Source organism: Elephas maximus, chromosome 20 (assembly GCF_024166365.1).
Source record: "Elephas maximus indicus isolate mEleMax1 chromosome 20, mEleMax1 primary haplotype, whole genome shotgun sequence".
Lineage (NCBI taxonomy): Eukaryota > Metazoa > Chordata > Mammalia > Proboscidea > Elephantidae > Elephas > Elephas maximus.
The window spans coordinates 44,797,129-44,819,844 of record NC_064838.1 but is presented as its reverse complement, the minus strand read 5'-3'; the positions used below and the strand labels follow the sequence as shown (position 1 = coordinate 44,819,844).

The window sequence follows — 22,716 nt, the reverse complement described above, 5'->3', positions numbered from 1 at the left end:
TTACAGGTAATTTTTGTTTTATAATTTTCTGTGCATTGATTATTTGCTTTCATAACCATTAAAAAAAAAGTCACCCCCCCAAAAAAAATGTGATTATGTGAGAGAAATTACTGTCCTGTGCAACTGAGAACAAAATATGTCAACACAGCTTATTGGGTCACAATCCAGAAAATCAAGAATGTGATTTTAAAACTAGTTCAGTAGCACAGTGGAAAATCTCAAAGAGCTTGAACTAGATCCCAAGGCTGTACTGGTCAGGTGTCAGGTGGTTTACAGGTGACCTTGGACAAGGACCTGCCCTCTCTGGGCCTCTAACCCTCATAACCCCACAAACTTAGGGGAGGACCAGATCAGTGGTTTCCCCCCCATTACACTCACCAGAACCACCTGGGGAGCTTCTGCAAAATGCAGCCCTGGCCACAGACCAGGTAAATTCAAATCCTTAAGATTGGGGCTTGGGCATCAGAGCCACTGATCTCTAGATATCTAGAGGGCTCGGAAATGCACATCGCCACCCCTAGCTCTCATTTCTGACTCTTCAAGGGGGCTGGTTATTTTCCCTAAGAGCACAGTTTCCAAACGGTCTCCTATTCCTTTCACAGGGTCAGCTTGAGCCTGGGCTGCTTTTGAGACAAATGGGCATTCTTAAAAGTCTGAGTTCTTCCCCAACCTGCTGAGGTCTCAAGGGCAGGCAATTCAATTTTCAATAACTAGAAAGGGTCTTCATTTTTTCTGCTTCTGATCTAGACTAGCAGGATCTGACAACAATGACTGTTCTTGTCCAAAGCCCTGCCTGCTCCTGGGAAGTTGCTCCTGCCTTCAGAACGTGGGGCTCCACGCTCCTCAGGGAGGCCGTCTTGAACTCAACGCTCCTCTTTGTGCTCTACGCTTCTCCTCAGGCTCCACCGTCCTCAGGAAGGCCTCCTCAGGTTCCAAACTCTTCCTCGGGCTCCACACTCAGGTTCCAAACTCTTCCTGGGGTTCCACACTCCTCCTTGGGTTCCACGCTCCTCTTCGAGGCCTCCTCGGGCTCCTCCCCAAGGCAGCTCTCCCATACTCGCTCCAGCACATCATCCTGCTCTGTCTCCTTCATAGCCCATGTTGCGACTGCACATTTATCGATGTGTTTACCTCTGTGTCTCCACACACAACTGTGAAAGCAGAGCCTGTCTGCTATGATCACCACAGGGTCTAGCACCATGCCTGGCCTGCAGCACACATACAGTAAGTATATGCTGAGTGAATGAATAAACAGACAGAATGTGCAAACAGAAAGAAAAGACTCCCAGCCAGCCTTCCACAGGTTGGCCTCATTTCCTCCTGCGTCAGCCAATCCACTCTTGCCTCTCTTTACTCAGTGTTCTCTAGCTCCCTCCCTGCTCTCCTCCAGCCAACCCTCCTAGCCTTTCTAGGCTGCTCCCTGTCTTTTGCTCCCTGCCTGAAGACCCTCCCTCTTTTTCTTAGGATGTTCACATTTTGCTCATCTCCATCCCACCCACACAGGGTCCAGGATTCCTGGCCACTGAACTCCTGGTTTTCTCTTTTCTGGAACTTTTGGCATTCTTACATGCTCCATACATTCCAACAAGTAAATCTGCTGGACATTAAAAAAGGGAGATTATCCTGGGTGGGCCTGACCTAATCAGGTGAGCCCTTAAATTGAAGGGACTCTTCCTGTAGTCAGAGCATGAGAGGCATTTGATAATACGAAAATTTCTCATACTGGTTTTGTAGATGGAAGGGATGCATGGTAAGAAATATGGTGGTCTCTAGAAGCTAAGAGCTTGATGATAGCCAGCAAGGAAATGGGGACCTCAATTCTAAAACCACAAGGAATACAACCACAGGGACTGAATCCTGCCAACAACAAGAACATGGAAACAATATGAACAGAAAGTGGATTTTCCCCCAGAGCCTCCAGAAGAGAATTCAGCCCAGCCAACACTTTGATTTGAGCTTCAAGACCCTGAGCAGCGAGTCCAGGCATGTCATATCTGGATTCTGACCCACAAAAACTGTAGGCTAATAAAGAGGTGTTGTTTTAAGCGCTGTTTTTGGTAATTTCTTATTCAGCAATAAAAAACTAATACATGCACTGTGCTGCCTGTGCTGGGCACTCAGGGGGTAGAGAACTACATAAGAAGTAGCTTCTGTTTCAAGGAGGACACACACTCAGAGTCTTAAAAGAAAGATTATTAGTATGACTGCATAAAAAATATATGCACAGCAAAAAAAAAACCAACAAAAGCAAAGTTAAAAGATAAATGGAAAAACTGAAAACATTTCCAGTTAAAGGGCAAATTTTCCTAATATATAAAGAGCATCTATATATCAGTAAGAACACCCAACCCATTGAAATGGCAAACAATATGAACAGAAATATCAAAAGATACTCAATTTCCCTCACTTGTAATAAGGAATGCCAGTTACACTACCAGGAATGATGCAGGCAGCCCTCAAAGATGTCTCCATGATCACCACCTCTTGTTCAGGCTTTTGTGCAATGCCTACCCTTTAAAGTGTCAGATGGACCCTGTGACTTGCTTCTAACCAACAGAAGCAAAGGTGATTGGATGTCACTTCTGAGATTAGGTTACAAAAGGTTGTGACTTCTGCCTTGCCGGCAGACTGCACACTTTGACGAAGCAAGCTGCCATGCTGGAGGAGTACTGAGCGTGGTCTCCGGGCAGAAACTGAAGCTCTCAGTCCAAAAGTCCACCAGGAGCTGAATCTGCTAATAACTATGTGAGTGAGTTTGGAAGACGCCTCGACTGCCGTTTCATGAGAGACCCTGAAGCAGTGAAACCGTGCCCGGATTCTTGACGCACAGAAACCGTGAGGTAATAAGCTGCACTGTTTTAAGCTGCTGAGTTTTGGGATAATTCATTACACTGCAATGGAAACAAATACAATGAAATACCACTTTCTGTCTATCAGATTGTGAAAGATTAAAATAAACAGTGTTGATGAGTGTTGGGAAACAGGTATTCCAATGACCTTGGAGGGAGTGCAACTGGTTTGACCCCTATGGTAGGCAATTTGGCAATGCCTTTTGAAATCACAGGAGTCCCTGTGTGGCGCAAACAGTTAAACACTTGGCTACTAACTGAAAGATTGGTGGTTTGAGTCCACCCAGAGGTGCCTCAGAAGAAAAGCATGGCAATCTACTGCCAAAAGATCACAGCCACTGAAAACCCTATGGAGCACAGTTCTACTCTGACACACATGGGGTAGCCAGAACCGACTCAACAACAACTGGTTTACCGGTATTGAAATCACAAATGCACATACCCTTTGACCCGGCAATTCTACTTGCAACGATTACTCAGACCTGTGTAAAATGACTTGTCAAGATTCATTGGAACATTTGTTAGTAATAGCTACTTCCAGCTGATAAGCTTAAAAGTACATCAGAAGGGGAATGGCTAAATAAATTTTGGTGCATCCGTACAACGGAATACTGAACAAACATTAAAAAAAGGGAAGTTCTCAGTGTGTCTATAAAGAATAATCTCTAAGATACATTGTTAAGTGAAAAAATCAAGGTGCACAACAGTTAGCATAGGCCATGGCTTGTGTAAAAAGATGGGAGGATATATAGAAACAAAGAGATATAGATACTTGCTTGTACATTCATAAAATGTCTTTAGGAGACAGCACAACCATCTGGGTCACATTGGTTGCCTCTGGGTAGAACCATGGAGCCTGGGGATAGGAACAGTGAGATGTCTTCATCCTGTGCACCCTTGTGAGCTCTTTGAACACTAAACCATACGAATGTTTTGCCTTTTCCAGAAAAAAAAATTGTAAAAAGTGTAGCCTTGTACTCACAGGGAGTGCACATTCAAACCGAGGAGAAAGTCAGATAAACACGTGTGGCAACAGGCAATAGCAAACACTACACTGGCTGTCTGAGCAATGCCCTGGAGGAAGGCGAAAGGCTGACTTGGGTGGTGCCTTGGAAAGGCTGCGAAAAAGAGCTGACTGGGAAGAGTTAGAAAGGATGACAGAAGGCGACTCAAACTGGGTCCAGACAGGGTGGTGAGGAGAAGACACGTATGGGGAGGACAGCTAAGTGAAGTAAACACATAGGTGAAGCTAAGCCAGGTAAGCAGGGCAATGAAAGAGGTGGTCGTGGAAGTAGGCCAACCCAGTGTAGCAGATGCTGCTGGTCACTTTTCATTCTTCCTTACAGACCCAGTTCACACAGGAATCAACCCATTGGGACAGGGAACCCTCTCCTAGGCTCAAGGGTAAATTCCTATGGCCATTCTAATCCCCTTGTCAGTATCTGGGTGAGAGGGGGATGTGCCTCAAATCTGATCAGTACAAGGCTAGGGGCTCCTAGGGAAGTTGCCCTTGTGCTTAAGAAGGAGAAAACAGAAAAAATGGTCCACTCTTCTCCTTCTGGACCTAACACCTGCAGCATCCATCCTGTGGCCATGAGGACAAAGCTGTCCCATGGCAGATGACATGTAGGAATGTGGAAATGTCTGCATCCTTGGTGATCACTGGGCTGGTGATGACATCACTTTCCAACCTTGCAATCCCCCATCCCGGACTTTTTTTTTTTTTTGCAGGGGGAGATAACATATTCCCTTCTTATGTAATCCACTTTAGTTCTGGTTTTCTGTTGTGCCTTGAACCATCCTAACTGACACAGCCATGCAGGCCCAGATGGCTTGGATGCTGGTTTTAGGAGTTTGAATATTATTCCACAGATAGAAATCGACAGATTTTCACACTTGATGGAGACGTCCCCTGACACTGTGCAAGAGCGAGGATCTCCCACATGGGGTGCATACCAACTGATGCTGGGACAAGACAATTCAATGAGGACACAAGCAAGAAATGCTAGAACATCACTGTTTGTTATCTGCCTTAATTGCCATTTTTCTGTAAATTCTTAAGAACTGGCACAGCAGTACATGTGACTTAATATCAATGGCAACAATAATAGCAGTTAACTCTTACTGAGCAAAGCTGCCTATGTGCCAGGCACTGTTATAAGCACTGTCCATGTATTACCTCACTCGGTCCTCTTAACGACCTGATAGTCCTCTTAACAACCTATCATTCTAATTTACAGACGAGGAAACTGGGAAATAGAAATTAACTTGTGCAAGCAACAAAGGTGGGAACCAAAACCAATCAGTCTGGCTGTGGAATCTGGGGTCTAAACCAATACATTACACTGTTTCTCAACATGTTATTTATAAATGAATATTTGTGTGTATGTGCGTGTATGTGTGTATATACATATAGAAATGTGTAAGCATATATAGTTCATAAACTAATAAAAAAAATGTATGTGTATAAATCAATGTGTGAGATATATGTAAATCATAAACTAACGTATAGTGTGTGTGTGAATCAATTGTGTGTGGACGCATGTACAGCAGCTACATGCTCAAAGGTGTTTTACTGATAGCAACACTCAATGAAACAAACTTTCTGAAAATCACTGGTGTAGAGAAGGGACTGCAGGAAGTGAGACCAGAACTAAGGAGGGTGGTGAGGGGGCTGGGGCGAGAGGTGGCAGTGAGGATGGGGAAGAGGAAATCCGTGGGATGCAGAGCCCTTGGGACTTGGAGGTGCTCTTACGATCACAGCATGATGACTGACCATGAGTTGAAGAAGGATGGGAGGCTTCCGGGAGGAAGGAGAGGGGTGAGGGTTCTGGGGGCCACAGAGATCAAATATGGGGAGTGGGGCTAAATCAGAGAGGGATATCAGGTGTGATGATTTGAGAGAGCCATTCTGGTGTTGGACAAGGCTCAAGTGGGACCTGGGGAACGGAGCTGAGGTGGCAGCCAATGGAGACTGTGACTCTGAGGAAGTGGCCAGCTGGGGTGTCTGGGTCAGGAGTCAGACAGGTAACTGCATGAAGTGGGATGATGTGACAGAGCGAGTGGTGGGGGCTGTGGGAAACCGCAGAGAGAGAGAGAGCACAGCCACCTATAGGAGGCAGCTCCCATTGACTGTAGCCAGGAGGGAATGTGGGCCCAATGCTGCAAGATTTACCCATCTTTCAAGAGAAAATAGGAATTCAGATTTTTACGTGAAATCTCTTGATTTTAAATGTTGACTTAAAAAAAAATTAAACCACCAGTCTTACAGATACTAAATGGCAGAACCTGACTCAAACCCTGACTGGTTCCAAGTCAGTGAGGTGTGTGGCTTAAGTTCCCCACCAAGGGCACAGGGGAACTCCATCACTCTGAGGCCTCCATACCAATGACTGAGTCAGAGAAGAAGAGCTGCTGGACTTCACATTTCTCCTCCATCAGTCCTACTTCTCCTGACTGTCTTTGTTCTCAGCCAGTTATCAATTAACAGGAAAGATGGGGCTGGTAATGGCTTAAACTATTCTTGGGGAGTGTCCCTTTCGAGAGAGGACGTCTGAAGAATGCTGTGATGAAAGGGATGGGGCTCTATTAGTAGAATAATAGTATGGTACATTTGTAAATTTTCTGAAGGGTAACTCCTAATTCCTCAACCTACAGGATTCTGATGGGCCCTGCCTCCTCTCAGAGACTGATGACAGCATGACTCAGGACGGCCAAGCAGAGAATGTCATCCCTCAGGAAACAGTGATTGGGACAGCAGTAGACACCTGAACTCAGAGGAGTAGATCAAGGTCAATTTTTGGAGAGTGACATGGATATTGACAAAGAGGTCTCTCTTTTCTTCTTAGAGCACTTGCACTAAGGATTGACTGCCAAGGGCCACCCTCCCCACGAGGTAGAGCAAACTTGGTTGAAAATGAAACAGGGCTGAGAGAGAAGAGCCAGTACCTTGTTACCATTTAAGCACCTGGATCATGCTAAGCCTGAAATCTACCCCTCACATATTTCAATTATTTAACCTAATAAATTGTCTATTTAAGCTTAAATTTGGTTAAGTTTCATCTCTGCCACCAGTAACTAAGAGAAGCCTGCCCAATACAGAGAAAAATGATATTTTGGGAGAGGAGGCCCTTCCTTGTGTCTCTTAAGCTGGACCCAATGCGTGGCTGCCCACTTTTTATGCTGACATTGGACAAGGTCCCTACCACAACCATCCCCATTTAGTTCCCTGTTACCTGGAAATAGTTCAAAAGCACGCCAGCCATAGACAGCCCCAGGCCTGCAAACAGGAAGGGCAGTGTCACCTGAACACCAATGGATAAGGTGGTCTCTTTGCTGGGCTCAGTCCCAAGTTGCTTGGGAGTCACCCATTGGCTGTCAGGAATACTCCAAGGTCCGTCTTCTGAGGCTGCAATGGATCTTCCTGGGCTCTGGGTGTGTGGCAGCCCAAGCTCCTCTGGCTTATCAAAGCCTTCCAGCCTCCGCTGCCGAGTCTCTGCCCTATCCATCTCAGCACAGCTAAGCTTCTGGCAACTATAACCTAGGAGACACAAAGCAACAGGAGTTGTAGAAAAGACTCCTATGGGGCCTATACCCTGTAACCCCTCAGGCCTTTCTGTCCAGCCAGAGGCTGGCATCATTCAGGCCCATCCACAGCCCTTACTCAGCTCCTGCTCTGCACGGCCTCCCGCAACCTCAAGTTACAATAGTTTTGTAATTTAATTTGCACGTGTGTGAGAAAAACTGTACATACTGACAAGAGCATTAAACAAGTATGAATCAGAAGTCAGCAAAAATGGCATAGTAAAGACCTCTGAAAATTCTCTCCTCTATGAAAACATGAAAACTGGTGAAAATTGTCAGAATCAACTTTTTCAGAAGTCTGGAAATTCAGCAAAGTCTTGAAGCAACCTGGGAAGTATTTATTCAAGAAAAACTGTTGAATCTCAGTAAGAACATGGAGTTCTGTGGCATTTTAACTTGTCCTAGTCCCATTCCCTGTTCTTAAGATTTGTGGTGGCCTTGAAAATTAACAGCCCGCAATTGCAGTGAAAGCCAGTAGACTGAGGAGACCAGAATAGAGTTGGAGCCCCTTCAGTACCTTATTCCCAAAGAACTGCAATTTGATCTGTCTGGCGTGTCACTGGAAGACCTCACCTGCTCAGATGTTTGCATTTGACCTGACTTGGAGTTTTCAAAGTGCAAAAAACCTTTTCCCCCGAGGATGTTTGTTATAAACAATTATATAGGTAAATGTTTGACTTCGCAGTTGCTTAAGGCCCACCACCCAAAAACCCAGTGCCGTCGAGTCGATTCCGACTGCCGTCAAGTCGATTCCGACTCATAGTGACCCTATAGGACAGAGTAGAACTGCCCCATTGAGCTTCCAAGGAGCGCCTGAAGGATTTGAATAGCTGGAGTTAAAAATAGACTAACCAAAAAGCCCCAAAGGAAAAGCTGGAGAATGAGATGTCCACAGGGGGTTTTGAAAAGCTCCCACACATTCCTGGGTATCTAGAAGGTCACATACATGTGTGGGGCTGCGCCCATACCCAGTAGGTTGTGAACATGCTCAGGAAAGACCTGAGAAGGCCCTAAGATCTCATGTCTGGCTGATCTAGAGGCTCTGCACAAGCAGGAAGTGAAGGCTAAGGCATATTGTTAACTGCCTGACAGAGCACTGAAAGTGTGCCCCAGCAAGCACAAGGAGCCCCTCAGCAAAACTAGGAGATTTACTGCTTTCAGGAATGGTGTTCAAGGAAGTCTCATTAGTTGACCACTAAGGAGAGACTTTAATGGCCATGAACAACAGAGAATACAGACTTTAAAGAACAAGTCCAGAAAAGTTACTAAACAAACAAACAACAATAATTACCAAAAGCAACAACAAAAGCAAACCCTGGAGAGGAGGGACCAGAGATCCAGAGTTTCTACATTATGTTGTTTTCAACAACTACAAAAATATGTGACATACTAAAAAACAAGAAAATATGGCCCATACACTGGAAACAGAACAAAACAATTAATAGAAACTGTCCTTGAGAAAGCCCAGTCATTGGACTGACTGGACAAAAACTTTATATTTTAAATATGTCCAAAAAACTGAAAGCATCAGTCATGTATAAAGAACTAAAGGAAAATGGAAGAAAATGTCTCACAAAATAAAGAATAACAATAAAGAAAAAAATTGTTTTAAAAAAACAAATTAAAAAATTGGAGTTGAAAAGTACAATAATTAAAACGAAAAGTTCACTAGAGGTGTTCAACATATGTTTTCAGCAGAGAGAATAAAGAATTGGTGAACTTGAAGACAACTGAGATTAGACAATCTGAGGAACAGAAAGAAAAAAAAAGAATGAAGAAAAATGAACAGGGTTTCAGGGATTTGTGGGACACCATCAAGCATATCAACATATGCAAAAGGAGAAGAGAGAGAGAAAAAGGGACAGAAAGAACATTTCAGGAAATAATGGATGAAAATTTTCCAAATTTGATGAAATACATTAATTTACATGTCAAAGAATCTCAACAAAGTCCAAGTAGGAGAAACTCAAAGAAATCCACACCTAGACACATCATAATCAAACTGTTAAAAAAAAAAAAAAACAAAGACAAGGAGAGAACCATGAAAGCAGCAAGGGAGAAGTGACTCATCACATACAAGGATCCTGAATAAGATTAATAGCTCATTTCTCACCAGAAATCATGGAGCCCGGAAGACAATGGGATGACATATTCAAAGTACTGAAAGAACAAAAACATCAACCAAGAATTCTATACCCACCAAAACTATTCTTCAAAAATGAAGGTGAAATTAAGATGTTCCCAGATAAACAAAAACTGACAAGAATTTGTCACTAGCAGACCTGCCCTACAGGAAACACTAAAGGGGGTCCTCCAGGCTGAAAATACCCTAGACAGTAACTTGAATCCATACAAAGAAATAAAGAGCATCAGTGAATGTAACTATATAGGTAAATGTTAAAGACAGTACAAATGTATTTTTTGTTAGAAGCTCTGGTGGCACAGAGTTTAAAACACTTGACTGCTAACCAAAAGTTTGGAGTTTGAACCCACCAGCCGCTCCGCGGTAGAAAGATATGGAAGTCTGCTTCCATAAAGATTACAGCCTTGGAAACCCATTGGGGCAGTTCTACCCTGTCCTATAGGGTCACTATGAGCCGGAATTGACTCACAGCAGCTGGTTAGTGGGTGTAAATATATTTTTTTGTTAGCAACTCTTTTTTCTCTTATCTAATTTAAATGACAATTGCATAAAGCAATAACTATAAATCTGTGTTGGTGGGTGCCCAATGTTTAAAGATGTAATTTGTTTGACAATAAGAGCACAAAAGGGGAGGAAATGAAACCACAAAGAAGCAAAGTTTTCATATACTAGTGAAATTAAGTTGTTATAATCCAAACTAGGTTGTTACAAACTGAGATACTAATTGTAATTCTCAGGGTAACCGCTAAGGAAATAACCCAAAAATATATAGTAAAAGAAATGACAAAGGAATCAAAATGATACAATAGAAAATAAATATTTGACACAAAAGAAGGCAGTAATAGAGGAATTGAGAAACAAAAAAAGGCATAAGACATATAGCAAAATGGCAGGCATAAATTTTTATGAGTAATTGTATTAAACGTAAATGGTTTAAACTCTTCAATTACAGGACAGAAAATGATATAATCACTTTTTTAAAACAATTAAGTTGTAAGTCGGGGACTATAATCAGTAAGAAAGAGAGAGAAAGAGGAGACAAGTTACTTAAATTAGAAACGAAAGAGGGTACATTACTACCAAAATTACACAAAAAAAATTATTATAAGGGAATACTATGAATGAATGTATACCAACAAATTAGAAAACAGATGAAATGAACAGTGTTCTAGAAACACACACACCACCAAGACTGATTTAAGAAAAAGCAGAAGGTTGAATAGACCTATAACAATGAAAGAGCATGAATTAATAACCAACAAACTTTCCACAAAGAGAAGCCCAAGACCAGATGGCTTTACTGGTGAAGTCTACCACATGTTTAAAGAAGAATTAACACCAATTCTTCATATACTTTCCCAATAAATAGAAGAGGAGGGAACATTTCACAACTTGTTCTATGAGGCCAATATTCCCCTGATACAAAAACCAGACAAAGATATCACAAGAAAACTATAGACCAATGTCCTTTATGAATATAGACACAAAAATCCTCAACAAAATGCTAACAAGCCAAATCCAGCAGCAACTTATAAAAAGGCTTATGCAACATGACTGAGTTGGATTCATTCCAGGAATGCAAGTCTGGCTCAACAAAGGAAAAGCAATCAATGTAATACATGATACTAATAGAAAAATGGGGGGACAATGATCATCTGAATAGATGCAAAGCATTTGACAAAATCCAATACCCTTTCATGATAAAATTACTCAACAGATTATGAAGGGAATTTCTTCAATCTGAATAAGGGCATCTCCTAAAAACCCACAGCTGGCATCATACTTAATAATGAGAGACTGAAAGCTTTCTGCTTAAGATTAGGAAAAGATAGAGGTGTCCAATCTCACCACTTCTATTCAACATTGTACAGGAAATTCTAGGTAGGGCAATTAAGCAAGGGAAAGAAAAAAGGCATCCAGATTGGAAAGGAAGAAGTAAAACTATCTGGATTCAGAGATGACATGATTTTGTACACAGGAAATCCTAATACACACACCCAAACAAACAAAAAACCAAAACAAAACAATAACCTTAGAACTAATAAATGAGTTAAGCGAGGTTGGAAGACACACGATCAACACACAAAAACCAGTTTATTTCTATAGACCAGCAATGAACAATCCAAAAATGAAATTAAGAAAACAACTATTTTGAATAGCATCAAGAAGAATAAAATAGCAATAAATTTAACAAAAGGAGTGTAATCCTCAAACATGCCGGCAATTGTGATGATGCAGAACTGCGCAATGTTTTGTTCTGTTGAACATAAGGTTGCCATGATCTAGAGTCAACCAGATGATAGCTATCTGGCAGTTGGTCTATCTATCCACCCAGAATATATAAATAACACTGATCAACAATAAAAAGACAACTTAATATAAAAATTAGCAAAGGACTTAAATAGACATTTCTACAAAGAAAATATACAAATGGCCAGTAAGCACACGCTTCAACATTAGTCATCAGGAAAATGTAAAACAAAACCACATTGAGATACCACTTTAGCATAATGTTTTCAGTTTCATCCATGTTGTAGTATGTATCAGTGCTTCATTTGTTTTATGGCCGATTTTTTAACATTCTATTATATGGATATACCACTTTTGTTTTTCCATTCATTAGTTAATTGACATTCGGGTTGTACCCGCTTTTTGGCTATTTTGAATAAAACTGCTATGAACATTCATGTGTAAATTTTTGTGTGAATATATGCTTTAAGTTATCTTGGGTATATACCCAAGAATAGAAAAGATGGGTCACACAGGCAACTCTATGTCTAACTTTTTTTTTTTAATTAATTTTTATTGTGCTTTAAGTGAAAGTTTACAAACCAGGTCAGTCTCTCATACAAAAATTTACATACACCTTGCTATACACTCCTAATTGCTCTCCCTCTAATGAGAGAGCACAATTCTTCCCTCCACTGTCTCCTCGTGTCTATTAGGGTAGCTTCTGGCTCCTTGTGCCCTCTCATCTTCCCTCTAGACAGGAGATGCCAACATAGTCTACTTGATCCAAGAAGGTCGCTCTTCACCAGTATCATTTTCCATCCCATATTCCAGTGCAACCCCTACCTGAAGAGTTGGCTTTGGGAATGGTTCCTGTCTCGGGCTAACAGAAGGTGTGGGGACCATGGCCTCCAGGGTCCTTCTAGTCCCAGTCTGACCATTAAGCCTGGTCTTTTTATGAGAATTTGGGGTCTGCATTCCACTGCTCTCCTGCTCCCTCAGGGGTTCTCTGTTGTGTTCCCTGTCAGGGTAGTCATCGGTTGTGGCCAGGCACCATCTAGTTCTTCTGGCCTCAGGCTGATGTTGTCTCTGGTTTATGTGGTCCTGTCTCTTAGGCTCATAATTACCTTGTGTCTCTGGTGTTCTTCTTCTCCAGGTGGGTTGAGACCAATTGATGCATCTTAGATGGCCGCTTGCTAGCGCTTAAGACCCCAGACGCCACTCTCCAAAGTTGGATGCGGAATGTTTTCTTAACAGATTTTATTTTGCCAGTTGACGCAGATGTCCCCTGAAACCATGGTCCTCAAACCCCCGCCCCTGCTATGATGGCCTTTGAAGAGTTCAGTTTATTCAGGAAACTTCTTTGCTTTTGCTTTAGTGCAGTTGTGTTGACTTATGTTTAACTTTTTGAGTAACTTTTTTTTTCCAAAGTGACAATACCATCTTACATTCCCACCAACAATGTATGAGGATTCTAATTACACCGCATCTTTTTCAACACTGTTATTGCCCATTTTTGTTTTTATTAAAGCCATATTTGGTATACGCTCAAAAAAATTGATAATTTTAAAGTGAACACCCTCATAATCCACTAAGGTTAAGAAGTAGAAGAGGACCAGCCTCCCAAAACCCTATGAGCCAGTTCCAGGTAACAACCCCTCCTCCCCACCAGAGGTGACCTCTGTCCTGTCTTCAGAGGTAGTTATGTCCTCAGTTTGTTCTTCCTTCTTTAGTTTTACTAACTCTGTGCGCAGCACTAAACAATATAGTTGAGTTTTGCTTACCGTGTAATTTAGATCAGTGTAATCACACTCTATATCTTCTTTTCATATCTGGTTTCTTTCACTCAACATTACGCTTCTGAGATTCAGCCATGCTACTGAATTCACTTTATTTTATTGTTGTATAGAAGTCAACTGCATAAACATACTACCATCAATTCATTTACTCTACTGATGGACCACTCCGACTTACTTCTCTTTTCAAAATAAAAATGAATTTTTTCTGATTACAAAAGTAATATATGTTCACGAGAAACGTAACTCAGACAATACAGAAAAGCATTTTGTTATCGTGTGTCATTGAGTCGATTCTGACTCATAGTGACCCTATAGGACAGAACAGAGCTGTCTCATAGGGTTTCCTAGGCTATAATCTTTATGGGAGCAAAATCGCTGTCCTGCAGAGCAGCTGGTGGGTTCAAACTACCGACTTTTCAGTTAGCAGCTGAGTACTTAACCATTGTGCCATGAGGGCTTCTCAAATATCTTTAAATAGTCAATAATTTCACTACCCCCAAGTAACTAATGCTAAGTTTAGTGTATATCTTTCCAATGTTTACACACAGATTTTAATTAAAAAAAAAAAAATCAGTGTTCTGGATCCTGTTTCTTTATATAATAAAATGTATATACCCTCCTATCCTCTATTTGAGTATAGATATAATGATTATGCCTTCCCGTCTTATTTTCGAGCTGATCTCAGAACTTTTCAGGCAAGGAATGAGGTGGGGGGCTTACTCTACCCACCCAAATAAAATCCACCCCCACCCCTCGCCCCACAGGATTTCCAGATTCAGGAGGAGTGGAGGAAAGAACTCAGCAGGGATATGTTACTACATGCATTAACTTGTAGCAGCAGGTAGGTGGAAGTCACCAGACCTACCCCGCGGGCCAGCTGTTGTTTCTCATTGGCGTAAGAGCATTGTATTGTGAGGAGCAGGTTTGTCAAGTCAGCAAAGGAGACTTGCAGCCTGTGAGGAAAGCCCAAATGTGCAGGAGTAAGAGGAATATAGAGAAGAAGCCTCAAGTCTTTAGGAGAGGTCCTTGAAGGTACAGCAACTGTCCCCAGCCACCCAGTCTGAAGAATATGAGCCAAGGCAGGATTAGGTTTATTGAAACAGGCAATAAACCAACAAAAACAAAGATGACAATTACTTATTCTGATGTGACTCCCACCTTCCTAAACGACTTGCCAAAAAAAAAAAAAGAAAGAAAAACCCATTGCTGTTGAGTTGATTCCACCTCATGGCAGCGCCCTGTGCTACAGTACAGCTGCCCCATAGAATTTTCTGGGCTGTAACCTTTACAAAAGCAGATTGCCAAGTTCTACTGCACAGCTGCTGAGTGGGTTCAAAATTGGTAACCTTTAGTTTAGCTGGCAATGGCAAACCACTTACATCACCCAGGGACCTAAAGAACTTATAGCAGTCCAATAACAGGGGCAAAAGGTATCTGTCCTTGCCACACCAGTGCCCCTTCCTCCTGCCCCCACCTGCCACCATGATCCTGAAAGCAGGTGCTGCTGCTCACCTGACTGGCCAAGGTCCAAGCCATTCACTGGGACATATTTACAGGAACCCATGCTGCACCTTCCTCATGGCCTTCTTGCCCCAGCCCTCTTGCTTGTCTGCTTGGGAGAGCCAACCACTTTCTTTAAATTCCTGCCACATTTGCCTCAGCAGTGCTGGTAACCTGAGTCACAAGCACTATGGCCTAACCGTAGTGGGGATGTGGGTAACAGAGGGGGAAGAAGTGGGGGGGAAGAGGGCTCCTCTGCAACAGCACGATTCAACACCAGCACCACTGGAAGTAGCCAGTGCCATGGAGAGCTACCAGCATGTTCTCTAAGTCCCACTCTGCCTCTCCATACAGCTCCCCTGGAACCCACAGGGAGGGAGTGTGCTTAGCAGAAGAGGGGTAGGGGATCCTAGGTCCCTGGCAGTGTCCTATCCTTAATCTCTTTAAAAAAATAATAATACTGCTACCAATTATCCAAGCAGAGCTCCTTTATCTCATTTAATCCTTGAAAATCCCCATTAAGTGGTACAAACAGTTAAGCATTTTGACTACAAGCCAAAAGGTTGGTGGTTCAAACCCACCTGGAGGCACCTTGGAAATTAGGCCTGGCAAACTGTTTCTGAAAGTCACAGTCTTGAAAACTCTGTGGAGCATAGTTCTACTCTGCACACATGGGGTTGCCATGAGTTGGAATGGACTAGACAGCAACTAGCAACAACGATAACAAAGTCTTACTATGATCACCCTGTTATACAGAAGAGGAAGCCGAGGGTTACAGAGGCTCCGGAGCACCAGCCCTCCCCTGTGCCCAGAGCCCACCTCTGCCTTCCCAAGGACTCACACCCACAAGGGTCTCCACCCTCCTGCCTCCTCGCCTCTACCAGAATGGCAGATCTGGGGTCTGACTCTTTAAAAAACTTGGTTGACCTCAAACTACCTTCTAGCTCTTGCCTGGTTTCTCTCCTCCTCTTTATAGCAAAATTATAGAAAGAATTGTCCCAAATGTCTCTATGACCCCACCCCCAACCCCTCTCAATCAGGCTCTGTGCCATATAAATGAGCCAAAGATGGCCTCTGTGTATTGGTCCCTGGTTGTTTATTTCTTCATAGCAGGCTGGAGCCCTTTAGCCTAAAAGAGCCTGCAGCCAGTGCCCAACTCAAATTCGGAGACATCCAATTGCTTTAAAAAGTATCCTAAATAAGCTGATTTTAGCTATTTAAAGCTTGCCTGCTTTGCATATCTAGAGAAACTCTGCCCAACAACTGGTAGCCATAGATAAGGCAAACTCTGCAGTGATAAAGACGTTAAGCCGCTGCTGCCCTTCTGAGCTCTCTGACCCAAAGACTCCCCATCTCACTGTTGAGCAACATTACCCAGACACATAAGCCTCCCCCCTCCACTTGTCCTCTCCCCAGGGAGTTCCCTTGCTTTCTTCCCCTTCTGGTGGTCCCCTGGAGTCTTTGGAGAGTGCCTTTCTTGTCTCTGGAGACTCTTTTGCTGTGAGGGATCTCCTCGGTGTGCAAAACCTATCAACACATTAAAAAAAAAAACCCATTGCCATGGAGTCAGTTCTGACTTAGCGACCCTATAGGACAGAGAAGAACTGACCCATAGGGTTTCCAAGGAGTGGCTGGTGGATTCGAACTGCCAACCTTATGGTCAGCAGCCAAGCTCATAACAACTGCAACACCAGGGCTCCTGCTGACACCAAAACCAAAATAAAAAAAAAAACCCAAACCCATTGCCGTCGAGTCAATTCTGACTCATAGCGACCCTGTAAGACAGACTAAAACTGCCCCATAGGGTTTACAAGGAGCACCTGGTGGATTTGAACTGCCGACCTTTTGGTTAGCAGCCATAGCTCTTAACCACTACTTCACCAGGGTTTCCCTTGCCAACACATGGCCCCAATAAATGGCTTGCTGTGCAACACTGCCATCTCATGGGCATGTCGTTTTCCTTCATCAGCCCCGAAATCTCTTAAACTCACATTTTGTCACTCCTCTCTATAGAAACTGCTCTTGCCAATGTCAGCAACGACCTACATAAGGCCACCCTGAATGCTTTCCCTCTCCTGATCTTAGTATACTTCTCAGAAAAACTCATTAAAGTTGTGAAAGACTCTGAAGGACTTGAGATTGAGAAATTCTCACTGTGGCCTTCTCACCTCCTTGTCCCCACCCCCCACCCCCAGCTGCTCTCCCTTAGCCCCTCCTGCAGTGACTTTAGCTCCTGTTCCTTTTTATCCCTCTGGACTCAAGGGCAATGGGTTAATGGGTGGGGATAAAGTCCAGACTACCTGCAGTGGCTGCTAATCCATAAGAGCAAACCTTCTGTTCCTGTTTCTAAAATTAGCTGTACTTGGGCCACCCTCCTCTAGGTGAGTTTTGGCCTGTATCTCCCTGGTGGCGCAGTGGTTAAGCACTTGGCTGTGAACCCACCCAGGGGTTCCACAAGACGAAGACCTAGTGATCTGCTTGCATAAAGATTACAGCCAAGAAAACCTCATGGGGCAGTTCTACTCCACTATATAGGGTCACTGTGAGTCAGTACTAAAGGAAGAGGTTCAAGCTGCATTGAAGGCATTGGCGAAAAACAAGGCTCCAGGAATTGATCGAATACCGATTGAGATGTTTCAACAAATAGATGCAGCACTGGAAGTGCTCACTTGTCTGTGCCAAGAAATGTGGAAGGCAACTACTTGGCCAACCAACTGGAAGAGATTCATATTTGTACCCATTCCAAAGAAAGGCGATCCAACAGAATGCAGAAATTATCAAACAATATCTTTAATATCACACACATAAAATTTTGCTGAAGATCATTCAAAAGCAGTTGCAGCAGTGTATCGACAGGGAACTACCGAAAATTCAAGCTGGATTTAGAAGAGGACTTGGAATGAAGGGATATCATTGCTGATGTCAGATGGATCCTGACTGAAAGCAGAAAATACCAGAAAGATGTTTACCTGTGTTTTATTGCAAAGGCATTTGACTGTGTGGATCATAACAAATTATGGATAACATTGCAAAGAATGGGAATTCCTGAACACTTGGTTGTGTTCGTGAGGAACCTGTACTTAGACAAAGAGGTAGTTGTTCGAACAGAACAAGGGGATACTTCGTGGTTTAAAGTCAAGAAAAGCATGCATCAGGGTTATATCCTTTCATCATACTTATTCAATCAGTCCAAGAAGCTGGACTGTATGAAGAAGGACAGGGCATTAGGTTTGTAGGAGGACTTATTAACAACCTGCAATATGCAGAAGACACAACCTTGTTTGCTGAAAGTGAAGAGGACTTGAAGCACTCACTGATGAAGATAAAAGACCACAGCCTTCAATATAGGATACACCTTGGTATAAAGAAAACCGAAATTCTCACAACTGAACCAATAAGAATATCATGATAAATGGAGAAAATACTGAAGTTGTCAAAGGTTTCATTTTACCTGGATCCGTAATCAATGGCCATGGAAGCGTCAGTCAAGAAATCAAACGACACACTGCACTGGGCAAATTTGCTGCAAAAGATCTATTAAAGTGTTAAAAAGCAAAGATGTCATTTTAAGGACTAAGGTATGCCTGATCCAAGCCATGGCATTTTCAATCATCTCATATGCATGTAAAAGCTGAACAATGAATAAGGAAGACCAAAGAATTGATGCCTTTGAATTATGGTGTTGGCGAAGAATACTGAATATGCCATGAACTGCCAGAAGAATGAACAAATCTGTCTTGGAAAGTACAGTCGGAATGCTCATTAGAAGTGAGGATGCCAAGACTTCGTCTCACATACTTTGGACATGTTATCAGAAGGGACCAGTCCCTTGAGAAGGACACCACGCTTGGTGGAGGGTCATCAAAAAGACAAAGACCCTCAACGAGATGGGTTGACACAATGGCTGCAATAATGGGCTCAAGTATAACGATTGTTGGAATGGCATGAGACCGGGCAGTGTTTCGTTCTGTTGTTCATAGGGTCCCTATGAGTCGGAGTCGACTCAACAGCACCTAACAACGACATGAGTCGGAATCAACTTGACAGCAACCAATAACAACATAAAACTTCCCACTCTCTTTCCCCAAGTTAGAAGTTCTTTTGGAGCCATCTTGTGTCTGGCATCCTAAAAAAAAAGGTTTATGTGACTGGTGCCCTGGTTGATTTTCATCCATGTGGATCTCCTTGAGAGTCCTTCTTCTGGCTTAGGGTTGCCAGAATCAGCAAGTAAAATGGGACATATTTATGCTAAGTGTATTGTCTGTTGTTTATCTAAGATTCAAATTTAACTGGGCACCCTATATTTTATCTGGCAGCCCTTTTTGGGTTTCCACATGCCACGGTCACCTCGTTTTCCTCCTACCTCACTGGCAGCTCTTTCTCTGCTTCTTCCTCTGCCCTCCAAACGTTGGCATGCTCCAGACCCTGCCCTCATCTCTCTTCTGTCTACAACCCATCACTTGATGTTCTCATCGAGTCCTGTGGACAACAATGTGCCGTTGCCTCCTATTTATATCTCCAGCTCTGACCTCACCCAAGATCCAGGTTTGGACAACCAAATGCTGACTCAGGCATCTAAGAGGCATCTCGAATACCACAAGGCTAATACAGAACTCCCGATTCTTCCAATTCTGTCTCTCCCGCCTCTTCCTTCTCATAAGAAGTCCCCACCATGTACCAAGCCAGTCAATGTAGGAGAAAGGATTACTTTGGGTGGGGAAGACATGAATATACAATTCTTTTCATTTTATATACTTCTATATTGTTTGGACTTTTCCCCAATGAATGTGCACTATTTTTTGCATATTTATTTTATTGTGCTTTAGGTGAAAGTTCACAGCGTGAATTACTCATTCAAAAATTTATACACAAATTGTTTTGTGCCATTGGTTGCAATCCCCACAATGTGTCAGCACTCTCCCCTTTTAAACTCTGGGTTCTCCGTGTCCATTCGCCCAGTTTTCTTGTCCATTCCTGCCTTCTTGTCTTTGCTTATGAGCAGGTGTTGCCATTTGGTCTCATATACTTGATTGAACTAAGAAACATGTTCCTCACGTGTATTATTGTTTGTTTTATAGACCTGTCTAAACTTTGGCTGAAAGATGGACTTTGGAGGAGGCTTTAGTTCTGGGTTAGCTGGATTTGCAGGGTGTCTGGGAGCCATAGTCTCAGGGGTTCCTCCAGTCTCTGTCAGACCAGTAAGTCTGGTCTTTTTGTGAATTTGAATTTCATTCTACATTTTTCTCCTGCTCTGTCCAGAACCCTCTATTGTGATCCCTGTCAGAGCAGTGAGTGGTGGCAGCTAGGCACCATCTAGTTCTTTTGGGCTCAGGCTGGTGGAGGCTGTGGTCCATGTAGTTCATTAGCCTTTGGGACTAATATTTCCTTGTGTGTTTGGTTTTCTTCATTCTCTTTTGTTCTGGATGGGATGGGACCAAGAGATGTATCCTAGATGGCTGCTCGCAAGCTTTTAAGACCCTAGACGCTCCCCACCAAAGTAGGATGTAGAATATTTTCTTTATAAACTGTTATGCCAATTGACCTAGCTGTCCCCTGAGACTATGGTCCCCAGCCCTCAGCCCCAGTAACTCGGTCCCTCGAGGTGTCTGGATGTGTCTAGGAAGCTTCTACAACTTTGCCTTGGTCAAGCTGTGCTGACTTCCCCTACATCTGTGTTGTCTTTCCCTTCACCAGAGTTAACACTTGTTTACTATCTAGTTAGTGATTTCTCTTCCCACCCTTCCCCTCCTCGTAACCATCAAAGATTGTTTTTTTCTATGTGTGAACCTTTTCTTGAGGTTTTATAACAGTGTTTTATTCATACATACATTATTTTTCCTTTTGTGACTGACTTATTTCACTTTGCATGATATCTTCCAAATTCATCCATGTTCTGAGATGTTTTCCGAATTCATCATTGTTCTTTATTGTTGCATAGTATTCCATTGTGTGTATGTACCATAATTTGTTTATTCACTCATCTGTTGATGGGCACTTAGGTTGTTTCCATCTTTTTGCTATTGCTAATAGTGCTGCAATGAACATGGCTGTGCATATGTTTATTTGTGTAAGGACTCTTATTTCTCTAGTATATATTCCTAGGAGCAGGATTGCTGGATAGTATGGTATTTCTTTTTCTAGCTTTTTAAGGAAGTGCCATATTGTTTTCCATAGTGGTTGCACCATTTTGCATTCCCACCAGCAATGCATAAGAGTTCCAATCTCCCCACAACTTCTCCAACATTTGTTATCTTCTGTTTTTTTGATTAGTACCAGTAATGTTGGGGTGAGGTGGTTATCTCACTGTAGTTTTGATTTGCATTTCTCTTAGGGTCACTATGAGTCAGAATTGACTCCGTGACAATGTGTTTTTTTGTTTGTTTTAATGGTTAATGATCACAAGCATTTCCTCATGTGTCTGTTAGCAGCCACCTGAATGTTCTTTGGTGAAGTGTCTGTTCATATCTTTTGCTCATTTTTAAGTTGGATTATTTGTTTTTTTGTTGTTGAGGTATTGAAGTATTTTATACATTTTAGAGACTATGATTAGACCCTTGTCAGATATGTCATAGACAAAAATTCTTCCCCATTCTGTCTCTGTTCTTTTTTTTATTTTTTTGATGAGCATAAGAATTTAATTTTTAGGAGCTCCCAGTTATCTTCCGGTGTTTGTGCATTGTTAGTTATGGTTTGTATTGTATTTATGCCATGTATTAGGGCCCCAGCATTGTCCCTACTTCTTCTTCCATGATCTTTATCATTTCGGATTTTATATTTAGGTCTTTGATCCATTTTGAGTTAGTTTTTTGTATGGTGTGAGGTATGGGTCCTGTTTCTTTTTTTACAGATAGGCATTTAGTTTTGCCAGCACAATTTGTTAAAAAGACTGTCTTTTCCCCATTTAATGAAATTTGGTCCTTGGTCAAAAATCAGCTGACCATAGGTGGATGGATTTACATCTGGGTTCTTGATTCTGTCCAGTGGTCTATGTGTCTGTCATTGTACTAGTACCAGGCTGTTTCAAATACTGTGGCTATATGGTAGGTTCTGAGATCAGGTAGTGTGAGGCCTCCTACTTTGCTGTTTCTTCAGTAATGCTTTGTTTATCAGGGCCTCTTTCCTTTCCATTGTATTTTTTAAAGCAATTAAAATTTACAGACAAAACTAGCAGTGGCCTTCTCTATATACTCAGAATCACTGATTCATCATTTACTTAGCAAATAATGTCTTATTCTTTTCTTTTGTGCTGGGCATGTTCTAGGCACCAACAATACAGTGAAAAGCAAGACAGATAAATGCCCTGCTTTCAGGAAATTTACACTCTAGAGGCAGAAAGGAAACCCTGGTGGCGTAGTGGTTAAGTGCTACAGCTGCTAACCAAAGGGTCACCAGTTCGAATCCGCCCGGCGCTCCTTGGAAACTCTATGGGGCAGTTCTACTCTGTCCAATAGGGTCACTATGAGTCGGAATCAACTCGACGGCACCAGGTTTTTTGTAGAGGCAGAAATAGAAGTAATCAAGTAAACAAATAAATAAACAACAGAAAGGCAAGTATGAAGAACACTAACACAGTGAATTCACCATCTGGGGAGGCTGGAGGGAATGGTTTGGA

At 42.5% G+C, this 22,716-nt stretch overlaps 1 protein-coding gene across 4 annotated transcripts in view; it reads right to left on the bottom strand.

Moving 5' to 3' along the window:
- SLC41A3 (solute carrier family 41 member 3) overlaps window positions 1-22,716 on the bottom strand; it is a 78,183-nt gene that overhangs the window by 48,783 nt on the left and 6,684 nt on the right. For 2 of the 4 annotated variants that reach the window (XM_049861817.1, XM_049861814.1), the window contains exon 2: window positions 7,085-7,389. The exons of 1 other annotated variant lie outside the window; for it this stretch is intronic. In XM_049861817.1, the coding sequence (XP_049717774.1) occupies window positions 7,085-7,357 (273 nt within the window). In that variant the 5' untranslated portion in view covers window positions 7,358-7,389. The remainder of the gene's footprint in view (window positions 1-7,084; window positions 7,390-22,716) is intronic. One more of the 4 variants, XM_049861815.1, reaches the window with a different exon arrangement.